The sequence below is a fragment of the Hipposideros armiger genome, unplaced genomic scaffold (assembly GCF_001890085.2).
Source record: "Hipposideros armiger isolate ML-2016 unplaced genomic scaffold, ASM189008v1 scaffold_15, whole genome shotgun sequence".
NCBI classification, from domain to species: domain Eukaryota; kingdom Metazoa; phylum Chordata; class Mammalia; order Chiroptera; family Hipposideridae; genus Hipposideros; species Hipposideros armiger.
This window is the reverse complement of record NW_017731365.1, coordinates 2,046,973-2,066,350: the sequence shown is the minus strand read 5'-3', so window position 1 is coordinate 2,066,350 and position 19,378 is coordinate 2,046,973. Positions and strand designations below refer to the sequence as shown.

The 19,378-nt window shown below is 38.8% G+C and overlaps 1 protein-coding gene across 3 annotated transcripts in view; it reads right to left on the bottom strand.

The window, feature by feature from the left end:
* SUPV3L1 (Suv3 like RNA helicase) overlaps positions 1-19,378 on the bottom strand; it is a 32,066-nt gene that overhangs the window by 5,446 nt on the left and 7,242 nt on the right. For 2 of the 3 annotated variants that reach the window (XM_019626423.1, XM_019626437.1), the window contains exons 2-13: positions 16,668-16,745; positions 16,181-16,288; positions 15,074-15,188; positions 13,734-13,902; positions 11,932-12,043; positions 8,612-8,689; positions 6,964-7,055; positions 5,793-5,973; positions 5,167-5,260; positions 4,261-4,480; positions 3,007-3,087; positions 2,486-2,662 (exon numbers count right to left, since the gene is read on the bottom strand). In XM_019626423.1, coding sequence (XP_019481968.1) covers positions 2,486-2,662; positions 3,007-3,087; positions 4,261-4,480; positions 5,167-5,260; positions 5,793-5,973; positions 6,964-7,055; positions 8,612-8,689; positions 11,932-12,043; positions 13,734-13,902; positions 15,074-15,188; positions 16,181-16,288; positions 16,668-16,745 — 1,505 coding nt within the window. Of the gene's footprint in view, positions 1-2,485; positions 2,663-3,006; positions 3,088-4,260; positions 4,481-5,166; positions 5,261-5,792; positions 5,974-6,963; positions 7,056-8,611; positions 8,690-11,931; positions 12,044-13,733; positions 13,903-15,073; positions 15,189-15,379; positions 15,684-16,180; positions 16,289-16,667; positions 16,746-19,378 lie in introns of those variants that run through there. The other variant, XM_019626430.1, reaches the window with a different exon arrangement.

Below are 19,378 nucleotides of genomic sequence, written 5' to 3'. Positions count from 1 at the left end.
TACCAACATGGGCCAGTGAAGCGACATCCTCCACAACTAGACTGAAGAACAAAAGGACAGCAACTTGTCTGTTCCCCTTCCTTGATTCCCCAATGCTATTCCCCTCCCCCAATTCACCAATAAAATCTTAAATAAAAAAAAACTTTGTTCCATAAACTTCAACCTTATGCTAGCTAGCTCTCTCACAAATGCCAACTCTAAGAAATATATTTTCTAGGAAAATACTTGGACATGGAAGACCTCTAACATATTAATGGAAAAAGAAAAAGGCAAGTTACAGAATAATTCATTATAGCATTTATGGGAAAACACACCCACACAATGAAACTAGAATATCTACAAGGATACATATGTAGGCCAATGCAATGAAAAAGGTCTGCAACAATACACACAAACTGCTAAAAGTTATATCAGAGAGCTGAGATTAGGGGTGGGAAAGCTAAGGTCTACAGATAAGAGATGGCAGCGAAACCACAACCGTAAGTCAGGAAAAGATTCAAAGAGGAGACCTTTGGATTTAGTGGGGTGGGGAGGGCACCCCAATACGGTGAGCAAAGACCGAGAGAGGAGAACACGGTGGGGAGCTGGAAGGAGCTGTCCTTCCCTGGCCCCCTTGTTTGGGTAAACCGTATGCTTCTCAGAGGTCGGAGATTTATATCCCCACTTAAGCTAAAGAAAAGTTTGGGGCCCGTCAATTGGCTCGGTTAGTTAAGAGCTAGCTTAAGAGTGCGAGCTCTGAGTAACAGGGCCGCTGGTTCAATTCCCACATGAGCCAGTGACGCTACGCCTGAGCTGAGCCTACCACTAAGCTGCCAACAGGTAGCAGGATGGCTCAGCTGATGAGAGCATGTGCTCCTAACAACAAGACTGCCTGTGGGCTGGCCCAGTGGCGCATTGGTTAAGAGCTGGCTTGGGATGCCAGCTCTGAGCAGCAGGGCCCTAGTTCAGATCCCACATGAGGCCAGTAACACTGCCCTCTACAGCTAAGATGGTGAACAACAGCTAGACCTGGAGCTGGACTGCCGTGAGTCGCCGGCGATGGCGTAGGCTGCAGCCCCTGCTGCAGTGGGCTGCCATAAGCTACCGTGTGTGGCCGGCAGCTGGTATAAGCTGCCAAGAGCCACCGTGTGCGGCCGTCCAAAGGCCGGCGACTGATCTGCCTCACCCGGGAAGAGCACAATGTTAATACCAACATGGGCCAGTGAAGCAACATCCTCCACAACTAGACTGAAGAACAAAAGGACAGTAACTTGTCTGTTTCCTTCCCCGATTCCCCAATAAAAGCTTTAAAAAAAAAAAAGACTGCCTGCTTGATGGTGGGCTATGCCCACCTGAAACTAAGACTGAACTCAGCACCTTGAGCTGAGCTGCCACCCAGATGACTCAGTGGAGAGAGCGTGCACTCTTACTCTTAACAACAAAGCTGCTGGTTCGACTCCCGCATGGGATGGTGGCTACGCCCACCCGCAACTAAGATTGTAACACAACACCCTGAGCTTAAAGGCCACAAGCTGCCGATAGGGAGCCAGATGGCAACTGGTGCCCTCGCTCTCCACAACTAAGATTAAAGAACAACAACTTGTCTGGTCCCCCTCACCAATTTCCCAACACCGTTCCCCTCCCCAAATTCCCCAATTTAAAAAAAAAAAAAAGAGAGAGATATTGAACCCTTGACACCAAACTCATGCAAGATAGCAATCCCTGGCTCAGTACCTTATAGTTAAAAAACCTGAATATTATTGCCACCACTAAGCCCCCAAACCCCCCTTCCAAACACTATTACCCAATACCAATAAGGAAAAAGTGTATCATCATGCAAAGAGGCCCCCATCCCTTGAAAAAAATTGTATTTAATGTTTGTTTTAGCTTCTTCACAAACGCTACCATATAAGCCTAAATACAAAGCAAAGGTTTCTCCTTTCCCAAAAAAATTATTTCTAAGAAAAAGAGTCATTTATATTTAAGTTCTTTCTTTCATAGTTATCTCATATTGAAAGGTATTCTAGGGCTGGCCGAGCGGCTCAGTTGGTTAAGAGCGTGAGCTCTGAGCAACAGGTTGCCGGTTTGATTCCCACATGGGCCAGTGAGCTGAGCCCGAGCTGAGCTGCCACTGAGCTGCCAATAGGTGGCAGGATGGCTCAGTTGGTGAGAGCACATGCTCCTAACAACAAGGTTTCCAGTTTGACTTCCGCATATGATAGTGGGCTATGCCCACCCACAACTAAGATTGAACATGGCACCTTGAACCAAAGGGCTACGAGTTGCTGACAGGCGGATGGTGACTGGACTTGGAGCTGAGCTAGCTGTGCCCTCCACAACTAAGACTGAAGGACAACAACTTAGCTGTTCCCCTTCCCCAATTCTCCAATAAAATCTTTAAAAAAAAAAAAAAGGTATTCTACAAGTGTTTTGAGTAACAAAGTATTGTTTGGGGGAAATGTATCAACCTGGAACAACTCAAAATACAATGAAGATAAAGGCTTACCTGTAACAATGAAGAACAGACAAAAGGCTGTTTCTTGTTGATAGGGGCTGTGCAGAAAACATACCTCACCCGTAGGCTTAATGGAATATGCTGGATCAGCTCTGCAGAAAATTTAAAATCATCCAAATTGCAGACAAAATACTGGCCATCAACTTGTGAAAAGTCTACAAAAATATCCTAGGGGGAGGGGGAAAGATAATTAAATTACTGGACTGCCTAATTGGGCTCAAATAAAGCACTCAAGTATACAAAAGACAATCTCTTTAATCCATATAAGACTTCTAGAAAGGCCTGCTTTGTTCATTGCCTCCTCAAGCTAACAGGTTCCCCTGCAGTCTTCCCACCTCAAATACTCAGACCAAAGTCCCAGAAGATTTTGAAAGTTTTCGCTTTCAAGATGAACTTCATAAATAGCAATTTCACAAAAACAGGCTATCCATTCATGCTCATAAGGTTAACCAGTAATTGTCTGACATATCAACATTTTTAGAAAAGAGATTTCAAAGTGAATTTCTACTTACAATGAGATTAGAAAGTGTTGTGTCTGGGAGATGGTAGGCAAACATTTCAATCTGTTCAGCAGTTGGATGAAGACCAGCTGCCTTTAGTAAAAGAAAAAAACAACCATAAGTTTATTTTTTAAAAGGACAAGTTTTCCTAAGTTATTTCAAGATAAAGTCCTATGTAGTATTTTGAGTAAAATGGAGAACATCATAATTTTCCTATTTATTACCAATTAGGAAAGCTAATGAGATGATTTATTGAAACAAACCAATTATACCCACTGAGTAATCAATCTTTCACCTAAATTTTTATTATATTTCTAAAATCTATAATGATTTGGTAGCGTACTAAAATGCTTTCCAGAGTCTCAATTCTCTCCACTGAACAAAATGAACCAGGAAAACCTAACTGCTTTAACCAAGACAATATAACTGACATACATACATACAGACATATAAGTACATGAGAAAATGTCTAAACTGGAAGTCAGTTATCTCTTTAACTGTATACTGCAGTGTTAAGAAATGCCAACAGGTATTATAAGAATAAGCTAGAAAAAAAAGAGAAAAAGAATGAGAAAGAAAAAGGAGTCATGGTGGGAGGAAGAATATGAACACAAGAAATGAGGTACACAGGAGGCAAATGGGGTGTGTCATTATTAACTGCAATCTAACAAAAGCTACAGAAATGATTCTAACCACAGTTTCCTCCAATAACTTTTTCTTGCGTGATCTCATTTACATTCCCCTTCATACCCAGAGTCACTGAAAAATGAGAAGAGCCACTTAGGTAAATTTTCCAGGCAACTTTGTAACAGTTAGTTTAAAGTATGTACATTTCTGCCTCATTAATAACACTAGCCAAAACTTAACCTTGTCCTTACTTACTGCCTCGAAGTTGTATTGCTTAGTGCTGTTTTGCCCCGCACTCAAGGGTTTTTTCTACATTCAAGTTTCTGGCAATTTTCCAGTCTGCTGACATAGCTGTGTGCTCACCTGAAGCAACTGTGCCCCTATACCCACACGCTGCTAAATTATAGAAAGAACTAAAGGAAAATCAGGTTTACTAAACATGTTCCATCTGGGTCTTTCATTTGCACACCCTTCTCAACCAGAGAGGTCTCTATCTCTCTTCAAAGCAATACAGTAGGACTTTCTTGATACGATTTTCATGGCATAAAATTTTTCTTTTTTTATTTGTTTCCAGGTGTCTAAGGCAAGAGTTTGGAAGGTGGGTGAAGGAAGAGAAGTAATTAACATGTTACACCTTACCCTTATAGGATCCACAGGCCTATTCAAAATTTCTTTTAATAAGCGGAGGTCTTCTCGATGCATTGTTGTAACCTCTCCTTCTTTATATTTTGAACTGAATCTGCCAGCTCTGCCAGCAATCTGCAAGGCTTGAGAAGTGGTGATTGGTTCTAGTTCCTTCTCTCCCTTTTCATTGATACTGGGCTTTATAAGGGAGTAAAAAATAATTCGTCTTATGCTCCTGAAATAGAAGTAAAAGTGATCTTACAAATGGTTATATGCAAAATCCCCCATCATTGGGTCACTGCAGACATGCTCACTCTGATTCTAGGTTAGGCCTATTTGCAATCTTGCCCACTGTTTTCAAATTAAGAAAAAGAGGTTTGTTGGTAATTCTTTTTCTTCCCTTTAAATAGTATTTTTTAACAACTGTAAATTTACTAAAAATCATCAAATTGTACATTTACAATGGGTATGTAAATTATACCTCAATAAGGCTACAGAATATAACTTTTTCACAAATAAACCACATAAAGTGTTCTCAGGCTGCTTCTAAAAGCTATTAAAAGCTTTGAATAGTTTTTTGAGTCATTCCCCAGAGAGGAACATTTAAGCTTAATACTGTTCTCCCTGCAGATAATAGCTAGCCCCACAAACATATAACAGGCACTCATACACTTGTTGACTGAGAAACTGAAAATAAAGGGAGGTAATGTACAGGTTACCAGCGGCGGGAGCAGCACTCACAGTCCTAGGGCTATATGACATTTTCTTTTTACTCCTGTAACAGGTGGAAGCTAGATAAATCGCAGATCTATACTGTGATACCCATTCCCCTAAATTAAAGGGTTTGGTCTAAGACCAACTAGAAATTTTAAATTGCCATCTAACCCATTGAATATCCATGACTATTAACAAATTACTTACAAGTTAAGTCCCATGCCAATCGCATCCGTAGCAACCAGGATTTTGCAGGGATCATCAGGGTCATTAAACTTTTTTGCTTGAGCAAGTTTGGTCCCTAAAATGAGAATCGTTTATGTTAAATCAGTGTTCTCATTCTTTTACTACATCACACTAAGTAGATCTTGAAAACCTTCACCTTCTACTCTCCATTTTAATAGATAAATCCCTTATTCTTTCAAATTTATTTCTTTATATCCTCAAAAAGCCACTTATCCTTTCTTTCCACTCTTTTAAATATTCCCACAGAGAGCAACACGACCCCCACCACACTAGCCTTATCATTTCTGAGGACACATATTAGCAGATTTTAGGACTACAACCTGAAGACTATTACTAAGTTCATATTTTAATGACGTTTCTGTAAGAAAATCATCAGCTCAACATTTATAGTCTAATAACAAGAGCTAGACATAATTAAAATTCTTCTATCCCCCCATGATGAACTGGAGAAACATTTACTTTATATGACCTATAACAAATTACTAATATATCAAGCAACTTAATTCAATATCTTTTACTATGTTTTCTATACATATCTCAATATAAGTATGATTTCAGATTGAATTATGATTAAAGCCAACAATTACCAGGTGGCAGACTGCCATATATAACAGCTGATTCCAATCCCCGAATTTCAATCTGTCGACTCACAGAATAAATATCATTCTTGCTAAAACAGACAATGCAGTCCCCAGGCCGAAGGTTGTCTAATGATTCTAGCGCATGATCCAGCACAGAAATGGGGGTAAGCCTCTTATAGTTTCGAACCTTTAATAAAGACATGACATTGTAAAATAACACACTTAATTCAACTTCTTGTGATTAGTTACTAAGTGAAAAACTTGCAAAGCATTCAAATGTAGCTAAAAACTGACAAGTTACAATGTTTTTCAAGGGAAAATGCAGAAAAAAGTTTATTTTACTATTATAAATGTTACCTTCATTTCTCATTGGTATTTCTAAATTAATAAAAGGTTACAGTGTTTCATAAATTTTCAAAGGACTTTCATATATATATTTGATTTTCACGGCAACTCAGTTAAGTTCAGAAGGGCTATTATATTAACTGTTATTTCCATTTTATGAAAGAGTAAAATAGAGCCCAATAAAAGAGCAGATCTGATGAGGATTTTTCCAGGTCTAGCCTTCTGTGGTTTACGTACGAACACAAAGCTAATAACAGCAATGCCAAGAAAGACTAGAATCCAGAATTTCTTCCACTACATTTCACTATTTCTCCCTGAGACCTGAGCACAAAACTAAAGTGATGGACCGATTTAAAAATATTTCATCTTATTATAGAACTCTGGTAAAGAAAATGAAAAGTGGGATTAAAAGAAAGCCAGTTACTTCCTCCTCTAGTAATCAGAAAGGGAATACAAAATATCTTTAGTAATTAGAGGTATATCAAAGGTCCCAATTATCCAATTATGAGACTTTACAAACCACAAACTTTTGCTGAGCTTCAAACTCCCAACATTCCTGATTTATGTAATTCTAAAGATATCTGCTCAAACTCCAGGTTTTTGTCAAGAGAAGATGAAGACTGTTGTCCTTTTGGAAGACGCAGGGTGTGATGGCCACTGTCAGAACTTCAGATCATGAGGTTCAACCTAATATGTATGTTCTAGTCAACTACAAGGAAATGAAGCTTTCTTGCTAGTTAAGTTCTGATTTTGCCACTGTCTCGTGCCTATGAAGCCACTGCCTGGGTACTCGGGGCCGTGTGCTGTGCCATCCTGAGAACAAAGTGAGTACCTCCACTTCCTCGCCAGTTGTGTACATTAGCTCAGTAACTAGGTCAATAGCAGCAGCTTCTCCACATAAATGGACTTCTTCAGCACAGAGTCCTGTTAAATGCAAAATCACAATTTAAAAAATTTTGAAGATATAAAATTAAATATGCAAAGATGTAAAATTTACATAGCAAAGATAGTTTGTTACCTATTGCTTTACAACTTTACCAAATGTTTTCATAAATATTACCTTTTATTCAAACTTCAAAACAACAACTTTCTAGTGGGCCAAGATTATCTAAATTTTTATAAATCTCAGGGCTTTTAAATTGCTTCGGCCAAGGTTTAGAGGGTGATGCCAGCCAGGACTAGAACCTGGCATTTTATGGTTAGTACTGAACATTAGTCCCATACTTGTTTTTCAAAATAGGCTCCATGGAATCACTGAGGTGCCTCAGAGGCTGGGTGCTGCAGGGTAGAGGGAAAAGCTGTTTTATCCCTTAGCAGATCCACTTTCATCTATTTCTACATTATAGGCTTCAAAGAATACTCTTGTTTGAAGAAAGAGTTCAGCTATTTGTTCTTAAATTTGAAAACACCTGACCTACAACATGCTGATCAAAAATTCACTCCAATAACATTCATTCATGTCTGTGGACCTCAAGAACTCCACTTCCAGGAGCCCATTCTAAAGAAATAATAAAATAAATAAATAAAAAGCTATAGCAGGCCGGCCGAGTGGCACGTTGGTTAAGAGTTGGCTTGGGACACCAGCTCTGAGCAGCAGGACCCGGTTTCGGATCCTACATGAGGGCCAGTGATGCTGCGCCCTCTACAGCTAAGATGGTGAACAACAGTTCGACCTGGAGCTGGGCTGCCAAGTCGCCGGCAATAGCATAGGCTGCAGCCCCTGCTGCAGTGGGCTGCCATAAGCTACCGTGTGTGGCCGGCAGCCAGCGTGAGCGGCCAGCAGCCGGTGTGAGCAGCCATCCAGAGGCCGGAGACCGATCTACCTCACCAGGGAACAGCGCAATGATAATACCAACATGGGCCAGTGAAACAATGTCCTCCACAACTAGACTGAAGAAAAAAAGGACAGCAGCTTGTCTGTTCCCCTTCCCCAATTCCCCAGTGCTGCTCCCCTCCCCCAATTTCCCAATAAAATCTTAAAAAAAAAAAAGCTATAGCCACAAAGATTTTTACTGAAGCATTATTCATAATAGGGGAAAATGTTCAACTCTGTAGAAAAAAATTATAGCACTGCTCTTCCATGGAGCATATGCAATATTAGTATGTGGTACAAAAAATGTCTGAAACAGATCTAAAAAAAGCAAGACACAAAATTACAAGACACAAAATTAAATAGTCACAAAACACCATATGCATAAGAAAAAAGACTGGCATGAAACACACCAAAATCTTAATAGCGGGTATGTAAATATAGTGAGATTTAAACATTTTAACTTTAATTCAATGGTTATGCTAACTTTATAACAGGAAAAAATGGACTTTCCATTATTAAAATACTATTTGGGAAATAAAACTCACACTTAGTTTGATGTGTCAAAAAGAAAGGATCTAGCTGGCTCTACTTGGCAATATCAAGCAGATAAATGCATTTCAGTGCAGATGTCACAAAGCACAGGTGTTACAGCATTAAGACCACCCACCTAGAAGCGCTCTGGTCCAGGCCCATCCTCTGGCTGGATCTTTAATCATTTGAATTTCATCAATCACAGCCACTTCATCTTAAAATAAAAAGTTACTGTGAACAATATGATCTACGTAAATCGTATTATAAACAAATTACCACACCAAAATTCAAGCTTTCATCACCACCATACTCATCATTGATTATTAAGTGCTTCTTTTCTGCCAGTCTTGTTCTAAATGCTTTACAATTATACTCATTTAAATCTCACAACAAATGTATGAGGAAAGTTATCATCATCTCAGAGAAGTTAAGTCACTGGCCCAACATTACACAGTATGTGCAGTTAAGTGTAAGATCAAATGACATGAAATTCAAACCCAGGCCATCGAGCTCCAAAGTCCATACTCTTAACCACTATACTGAACTGCCTCCCAAATTAAGCAGGTTCATTTGTCCTATTTTCTGCAACCTCAGAGGCGGCCTGAAGAATCTGCCTAATCAAAACTAACACACCTACACAGCAGTAAAAGATTAAGTATCTATGCTTCCAGGGACCTGGAGGAGATAGCCCTGTAGTAAATGAAGCATCTCTACCACAGGAACCCAGACGGGTGCCAGAAGCAGAAAGTAGAGTGGAAAGTGTAATTCCCTAAGCTCCAGCTATGCTCATTCTTAGGAGTTTTAAGCTCATCACTATAGCAAACGTTAGTGCCTCATTTTATTTTCTAATGCCAAAATGCTTCCAACCATATTATTTTATTCTAATTTAAGTCACATAAATTATATTTTAATTTGCTTCCCAAAATACCAAACAGCTGAGAAGAGGACATTAAATTTAAAAAATTTAATATGCCTGCAATGACATTTAGAAAACAAAAGAAAGCTAATTCTACAGAGGGTACCAAAAAAATGTACACACATTTTAAGAAAGGAAAACTGTATTGAAATTGTAATACTCAATATATACCAATAACAAAAGATGAATACAAGTCATGTTTTACTTCTGCAATTACAAGAGGTGCTCAAAGTAGTTACCATCAGTGTCCAGACACTTCTGATTACAGCAAACTACAGCTTGAGCAACGCTGACCAAAGTGTCCACTTGTATACATTTTTTGGCACTCTGCACCCTTGGCATACTGAAAAACTATCAGATTTAAAATTACTTATCATGGGCCGGCCAAGTGGCTCAGTTGGTTAATTTAAGAGTTGGCTTAAGAGTACAAGCTCTGAGCAACAGGGCCGCCGGTTCGATTCCCACATGGGCCAGTGATGCTGCGCCTGAGCTGAGCTGTCGCTGAGATGCCAACAGGTGGCAGGATGGCTCAGCTGGTGTTAACAACAAGACTGCCTGTTCCATGGTGGGCTATGCCCACCCGCAACTAAGACTGAACTCGGCACGTTGAGCTGAGCTGCCGCACGGATGGCTCAGTAGATAGAGCGTGCGCTCTTAACAACAAGGCTGGTTTGACTTCCACATGGGATTGTGGCTACGCTCACCTGCAACTAAGATTGAACACAGCACCTCAAGCGTAGAGGCCACGAGCTGCCGACACGAAGCCAGATGGCGACTGGCGCGCTCCACAATGAAGATTGAAGAACAACTTGGCTGGTCCCCTTCCCCGATTCCCCAACACTGTTCCCCTCCCCTAATTCCCCAATAAAATCTTAAAAGAAAGAAAAAAAAAGGCTTCAGAAAAAAATATATGGATAGATATTGGGTTGTCAGAAAAGTCATGACGTATTTTTTTGTTTTTTGTTGCAAAAATGCATCATAACTTTTCCGACAACCCAATATATAGAGAGTTAGAAAGATAGAGATATAGAAAATAATGTAATATTAATATTTGGGGAACCCAGAAGACATGTATATAGGAATAGTCTGTGTTGTTCTTGTAACTTTTCTGTAAGTTAAATTATGTTAAACATTTAAAAATAAATCAATACATGAAGAGAAATTTTTTTTAATTAAAGAAACCCCCCACAATCTATAGTATTGATAGGTAATATATATCAGTGATATAAAAAGACAGGAAAGATAAACACCAAACACTCGATACCAAGTGAATCAAAAGAGGGGGAAGGAATTGAAGTGAGGAGTGGTACAAAGGTACCGTATTTGCCGGCGTATAAGACGATTTTTTGGCCCTGAAAAATATGCCTCCAAGTGGGGGGTCGTCTTATACGCCAGGTACACTTCAGATAGACTGCCCATAGTGCTTGCCCCGTGCCATAGTGGCCTCCCGATGCCCGCCCACTTCATTCCACATACCGTTCAGGCATCAGCAGCGCTGCTGGGTGTATGCTCGGCTGTTATGCGATTTTGCGAGTGTGGTAAATTCGGGTTACTGTATATTTCTTTACATATGCATTGAAGATTCGCGATTTTGCGCTATCATGGTGCCTGTTAGAATGTTGAAGAGCTCGCACTTGCGCACTAGTGAGGTCCCAGGGAGATGCTGATGCAAGGGTGGACCAGACTGCTATAGTGACAGGGCGGGCAAACAGGGAGCAGGGACCAATCAAATCAGGCTTTGTATACAGCCAACAGCCAACCACAATACTGCACCATTGTACAGTACAGCATAGAAAATGTCGACCAGTCAAACCCCTATCATCCCTATCATGGCACCAGCCAAAAGAAAGAAGTATGATGCAAATTTTAAACTGAAAGTTATAAACTTTGCTAAGGAAAATAATAATTGTGCTGCTGCAAGACAATATGGAGTAACAGAAAAGATGGTTCGGGACTGGAAATCAAATGAGAAAGCATTAAAGAGTATGCCAAGGGGTAAGTGTGCATTAAGAAGAGGCACCCCACACTGGCCAGAACTCGAAAAACATGTAGCAGACATGGTGGCTCAACATCGCCAAAACGGTTATGTGGTGACACGAAATACAATACGCTTGTTTGCACTTCAGTGGGCCAAATCAAATCTGATATTGTTTTACCTTTTATTTGGTGTGTGGAAGGTGTGCGGAAGAGGGGGTAGTCTTATACGGCAAGTATATAACAAACTCTGTATTTTGAGTGGAAATGTTAGGGGGTCGTCTTATACGCCCAGTCGTCTTATATGCCGGCAAATACGGTAATATCATATTTGGTAACATTTTAGTTCTTGTAAGAGAAAAAGGGAAAGAACACTCAAGAGCAAACATGATGGAGAGTTTTGGGTATCTATAGGTGATGGGAGGTACAGCGTATTTGTTGTATTATTCCCTTCTTCGTCTCAATTTAAATTTTTTTTCACAATAAAAATCATTTCATATGTTCATCAATATTTTAAAATTAAAAAAATACTAAATGATAAAGCTTTTTAAATGGTGTATACATACAAGGAGTTGTGACACTGCACATCTCAACAGTACAAGCAACGTGGGCAGCCTGTCTCCCATCTGGCTCTACTGTCACGCGTTCTTCACCTGTTACCAAGTCACATGGTACACCCTAGGATGAGAAAAAGAAACCTGGATTATTTCACCTTTAAAACAACAGCAAAAAGTTTTGGGTGTTTACCAGAATATTCTCCCCATTACCATCAAATTTGTCTAATAGCCGAAACAAAATATTCCCAATTCTTTAAAAAAATTTTTTCATAAAAAATAAAAGCTACTCTCTTACATAACTTAGATAAACTTGGAAATATCTCAAGTCAGCTAACTTCTCAGATAACAAAAGCATGACAAATTGTAGCAGTTTCACTTTTTAACTTTATCTGTCTCTGTACTCTTTCGGTTTATTAAAATAAAATGAACATGAATTGTTTCTATATTCACAAATATTATAAATAAAATTTAAGAACATAAAGTCCTCCTAACATGCATATAATTTCCTTAAGAAGGACCAACATCAATGCTAGGGTATAACACAGCGATCAACCACCCTGTTTCACCTAGCACTGATGGGTTCCCCAGGACGAAGGACTTTTGGTGCTAAATTTGGAAAACTCCAGGCAAACTGGGACAGCCTGTCTCCCTAGTGGCCTGAAACTAATCATGAGGAAACATCAGACACATCTAGACTGAGTGACAGTTTACAACACAAATAACCTGTAGTAGTCTTCCAAAGTGTAAAGGTTATGAAAGACAAAGGCAGACTAAGAAATTGTCCCAGATTAATGGAAACTAGAGACATGACAATGAAATACAGTGTGAGACCCTGAACAGAATCTGGGGGCGGGGCGAGCAGCCCGGAAAGGGGGAAGGGAAGTGTTGCTGTTGTTATGAACAGTTGGCAAAATTTGAATATAGGCTGTGGATTAAATAATAGTATTCTATCAATAATAAATGTCCTGCTTTAGATAAATATCCTGTGGTTATGTAAAAGAAAGTCTTTGTTCTGAGGAAATACTTTAAGTATTTATAGAGAGGCAATTATGTAAGCAAATTACACAAATTATTCAGAACAAAAAAAGAGAGAATGCAAATTAACCAAAACTGGTTAATCTCACATTATAAAGTCATAATAAAACAATGAACCAAATTTTGGCCTGTTTAGTAAAATGATGCCTCAGACCGCAGGACATTCAATCCTTTTCAGGGCTGAAAAGGTGGCTTCAATATTTATCATTGGTTCATGTTGAGAGCATCAGAGGTCTAATCTAAAAAAAGGTAAATTAAACATCGTAACAGAGAAGTGGTTTTAACTCTGAGGAGGCAGTGAAGGTGTTCAGAGAGTTTCAAATGTACCAATTAATTTTATTTCTTAAAAAAGTAAATAAATCAAGTATGGCAAATGTTAGAATCTGACGGGAGATGACTAGAGGGTTCAGCTTGTTTGTTATTCTCTGCCTATCTCTATATGTGCAATATTCTGTAACACTGTATTTTATTCACTAAAATATTTTTTCACATTTTAGTATCTCTGAAATCAAGATGCATCTTAACAACTGATGGCATGTCACAGTTGAGCTGGCAGTATCTTTTTCTTTCTCAGCTGTACATAAAATAATAGCACATCTTACAATTGATGGCTTCTTAGGTGCAACGAAATATGGCAATTTCTGTTAATAGTAAATTACTACATATGCCCTTCCCTCCCTCCCATCTTCACTCTTATCACTCCCTCCACCCCTCCCCCCACACACAAACACACAAAATTAACAAGAAAAAGAGTGAATAATTGGTAATACACTGACAGCAGCATTAGTCTTTTCGAAGATCTCATGTGCCAGTAATTTTAAAGGTCCACAATACACTCCAGATTTTGCTGACAAGTATTTCTGAATTGCATGGTAAGTCTTTCCACTGTTTGTGGGGCCTGAATGGAAGATTATCTTCCGCTGTATGGCTCTGGCTTCTGGGTACCTAAAAGATGAATAGGTAAACAGCTTAATCTCAAAATCCATCTTGGCCAAGTTATCAACTGAAAAAAAATTCCAATGAAACATCTTCTTAACATTCACAAGATAACGTCTTTGAAGAACTTAAGTGATGAGTTTCATATCCACACTAAAATAACAACTGCTTTCTAAGAATAACATTTACTAACTAGAGGACAGAAAAATCCAAATGCAAATTAATTTCTTGGATTTTTTTGCCACTGTACAAATCCCTTTTCCTCAGGGGTTACTTAAAATAAATTTGAACTGCTATCCGCTCCATAGATACGTTCACATCATTTCCACAGCTCTAAACATATGACCCTACAAACAAATATTCCCAGCCTTCAGAATTTCAACATATACAATAAAACGGTCACATCTTTTGCTTCTGGTAATGATGGACTTGCCTTCCCACCATAAACAAGTACAAAATTGGACAAAGTAAATAAAGACTGCAGGAGCTTAGGGACATGGATAACAGGCAGTACAGGACTACAGGCCCTGAAAAAAGAGAACACTTGAGATGAGCCCTTCTGCACCCCAATAGGGCACAGAGAGGTAGAACCTAAGCACTGTACTATAGTCCCACTGAGCTGAGCAGCAGAGATCAAGTTCAGAGTTGCTAAAGTAGCTCGAAATTACAGGACAAAATGTGGAAGAGAAGAAAGGGTGCAGTGGAGGGGAGCCTTGAGGTCTGTATGGGAGTAACCCGTGGGTCCTTGGCCAAGGGCTGGGCTGAACATGTGCAGGCCCTGGCAGAGAACAGTTTGCTAAGGGTTTGAACAGAAAGTCTCAATGAGGTGGCTAAGTGCTAAGAGATGTTGGAGTTCCAGCCTCGGTGCTGGTGAGAGAGCTCACTAACACCCCAGGCATTCGGACGAGACAACAGAAAGGTGACACCTTGTGGGACAACACCCTAAAGTAAGGGCTACTCTAGGTCTGTAGTAATAAAACCTAAAACCAAGCTGGATCAGGATTAAGGGGGACACCAGCTAATTTCCTGCCAGAATTAACTGTCTGTTTTTCTAGGGAAAACAATACAATCTACGCTCCTTGTGATTTAGTGTCTGGCATATAATGAAAAAATATAATAATCACTAGGTCTCCCAAGATTAGAAACTTAAAATTTCAAATCCACAAATGAAGAAACTGACCAATTAGGTGGTATTCTTAAGTCACTGATTTTCCGTAGATCATCCTTACATTCCAACACTGGAAATATCTGTTTAGCATGTCTCAAGAAAAATGGAAATAAATCATCCACGTGAGCTGGAAAATAAAACACTGTATTAACATGTGCAATTTACACGTTATCCATAGCTAGACTTAGTGCAACCTTTTTTCTTAGTGAGCTAAGTTAGAGGGACACTGCCAGGATAAAAGAAAAACCCTGGAGCAAGGAACTGTACCCTTTTCTGAGATCCTGCTTTGTTTTATGTGTGCCTCCTAATTCCACTTACATTTTCTAGGAAAACAGAAAATTGGCTCCCAACCACCACATTCTACTCCTTCAATGCAAACGTGAAGATCAGCACTGGTGAAAGTTAAATTAAAACTAAAGAACCTGGAAATATACATGAGAAAGAAAGCCTGTAGTTACTAAAGAGAATTGCAGGTGCAAACATTTTTTACACTACCGAGACCACTCACTGTGAGACAAAACATGAAAGTGAACTGATTCCTCAGCAAGAATTCTCCACACTTCAGTGGTGGGTCTGAGCGGGGAGGCAGTGTCACATTCTGCTTTGTACCCAGGCTCTATCTCAGCACTTGGCACAGCGTAAAGGTCTAATAGTCAAATACATACATTTAAAATACATAATCAAAGCCAAGCTGCCCATGGGACAAAATAATCATGCCCTTACCTATTTTTCTTTTATGGCAAGAGCTGTTTTCCTGATATGAGGGAGAAGAAGCCAGTGGCAGAAACAGATGGAATCTGCTATGCATTAATTCTATTTTGTGTAACATTTCATTTCACTATGTCCTATATTATTAGCATATAGTGAAGAGCAGATAGTGACAGATCAAATCTACCTCCAGTCTAAGACATATTGTGATTTCATAACTAGCTCAGGGACCCACTATAAAAGCAAAAGGATCCAGACAGCCTCCTACTCAAGCATTGAATTATCTACAGAGAATAATAATAGGGCTTATTCTATAACAAATAAGCCCTGACTAGAGAAATAAACATGAAGTATGGAAAAAACCAGAAAATATGCTCAACAGGATTTTTAAAAGTCGCTATAAACACTTGCCTGCATTGAAGCAAATATCATTCAAAATAATGTGAATGTCCACATCCAGGGAATGAGACTGCATGATATAATTTCTAAAGCTTATGAAAGCTTGGTGGAAGAGACGAGCTACAGGGAACACAAAATCAAAATAGGCAGGACTTAGTTTTCATTTCATTTCTCATTTTAAAAAGTACATATACAAATCACACCTAACTCATCAAGTGTCTTTTTTTGTTTGGTAATATAGCTGGTTTATTATGATCTGAGCTAAAACTGAAATCCTAGCACGACATGAAGGAAAGTCGAATACACAGTTTCTTTGCTGTGCGCTCTGGTTCACCAGGTACCTCTAGCCGATCTCCTGCCCAGACAGAAGCAAAAGTCTGGGACATCCTCCAGGTTATAACTAAGTAGTTATGTCCAGGCCACACAAGGTGCCACACAAAACTGACAAAGCTGTAATCTAAGTAATAAAATATCTCTAATGGAATGTTATTAGCCTTACCATCGAGTCCATAATCAGCACCCAGTTTCTGAATTTCTTTCCTCTTGTAAAACTTGTCTAAGATCTTCTTCACTTCATCTGAAAGATATCAAAGTTTAACATTTGTTTTCCAGATAGAGAAATGCCCAAAAAGCAAAAGAAACTTGAAGTCTTAACACTCAATATAGCAGCCTACTGACTATTACAAGAACTTAAAGGTTTTAGTTGCTCACAAGCTCTTTATGGTTTAGTAGCGAGAGGAAGTGTCTAGAAAAATTATTAGGTTATCGGAAAAGTGATGACGTATTTTTTCTATGTTTTTCATTGCAAAAATGCATCATGACTTTTCCGACAACCCAATATAAAGTCAAACGATGCAATATTCCTGTTGATTGCCGAGGAATAAGCAACGTGCTACAGGATGAGACATTGCTTCTAGCCTCCATCAGGCCACTTTTAGATAACCATGTTCTGTTTTGTTTACTTACAACCATTCTGAACATCTGAGAGTGAGCAGCTAAAAGGTATCTAGAAAGGTAACCAATATTGCAAAGACCAGATCATTATGCCTTTATGAAAATGATTAAAGGAGCCAGGAATATTTAGTTTGAAGATGATTTTACGGAGAACAGATTACAATTATTTTGTTCTAGATAGCAAAACTAAGAAGTCAGTAGGAAGTGAGGGAAGCAGATTTCAGTGGAATTTATATAAGAATTTCCTAAGAATCAGAACAGTGAAAAGGGATTGCCTCACAAAAGTGCCAGCTCCTAACTAAAAGTACTCAAGCAAGGCTTAGATGACTGTATTTCAAGGGTGATAGAGAAATTACTGTACTGTCGGAAAGGTTGAATTAGATGCCTGCTGAAGTAACATGCCCCCCTATGAATAAAAAATTTTATAGGTGAAAATATTTTAAATTAATCAAGCTGAGATTGTATTACCATTGTACATGTTAAAATACTACTGCATTATTCTGTAGAGATGAAACAATTTACTGACCCAGCCTCACGATCTGCATTTCTGGGAAAGCAGGCCAAAGTAGAAGTTACAGTCTTTGCCCATAAAACACAGAAAGGCCAGGTGGCCTATATTTCTACCTCCCATAAAAGTACGAACCACATTTTCATGGATACAATACTCACTGAAGAAATTAAGCCTGAATAAAGCATCCCACTAACAAAAATTTGTCTGCAGAATGAGGGAACTTCAAAATCGCTGGTTTAGCCGCTATGCTTGCCCACAACTGAATGTGATATACATGTATATCCTATCACAGGCAGTTATCCTGGTATTTCTCGGTTTCTGTTACTTTGTACCCACCCGGGGCAAATTTCTTTGCAGCAATAGCAGAAAAATCAGTGACAAGTAAGATTGTAATGAAACACATGCAATTGCTTGGGGAAATTCTGCTGACCTATAAACTAATACAAACCGAAGACATCAAATTTATTTAGAACTAACCCATTTCCTATAACTAAAACACTCCAGTGTTATACAAGAATCACAATACTTTACTCAAAAATGGAAAGTGATTGCTACTGGGTAGAAGGATTTCTTTTGGGGGTGATGAAAATATTCTAAAATTAGATTGTGGTGATAATTGTACAACCTTGCAAATATACCATTTAACTATACACTTTAAATGGATGAACTTTATGGTATGTAAATATTTTAAAGCTGTTTTAAAAAATGAATACTACCCACACAAAAAAGTGAGGTTTCTTTGTATCAATACTTTATTTTTCTAAAAGGATTTTCTGAAATCTGCTATCAATTTTTTTAAAATAACTGCAAGAACATTAACACAATGGAAATAACACTGAAAAAAATGTTAATCTACTACAGGATTATATGGAAACAGTTTTGTTTTTCATAAAAATAAACTAACTATTTCACTGTTGTTAACACAATGATCTGATTTTTTTTACTTCTCATTAAAATTATCAGTGATTAAAGAAGACAACTCTCTGAATTTCAGCCACAGTAGACATGACTCAGTCACTACAACTTATTATATTAATATTATATATTATATTAATATATTAATATTATTATTATAGCTTTCTTCCAGCTCCCTGCAATGGGAGCCTGGGATTTAATATGGCTGTGTTGGGATTCAAAACTGTATTTGCTAAAATTAAAAGGCCCCCTATAAACTCTAAGCCAGGTGCACTGTGTTTTAAACAATTACATATTCTTCTGAAGAGAAAACAAAATGTTCAAGACAATTCATCAGAGTAGTCCCTTTTCTAAAAAGTGACTGTACCTCACAAGAGGCTGTCCATAAAAATCATGACCCACTTCACTCACTCCACTTACATCCTGCTGAAAAGCAAAGTAACTATTACTATAGGCTCAGGACTGCTTAAATCTTATGATTTACCCATTTTGCTAAAATGTTTTAATTCGCCTGTTTCACTCTACTCATCAGTAATTAACCAGACTTCCATCTTAATACACAGAAGCTACACACTCACTTGAAGGCTGGAGAAGCAGATGGAAAGGTATGCAATTCAACCTCTTCATAACAGAATTGAAAAGTCCAAAGTCACAGTGGAAACACAGGTAGAGAGAAGCGATCAGAAATAGGTTAGAAAATCTCTAGGGGGCCGGCTGAGTGGCGCGTTGGTTAAGAGATGGCTTGGGAGGGCCGGCCGAGTGGCGCGATGGTTAAGAACTCGCTTGGGATGCCAGAGGGCCCCGGTTCGGATCCCACATATGAGGGCCAG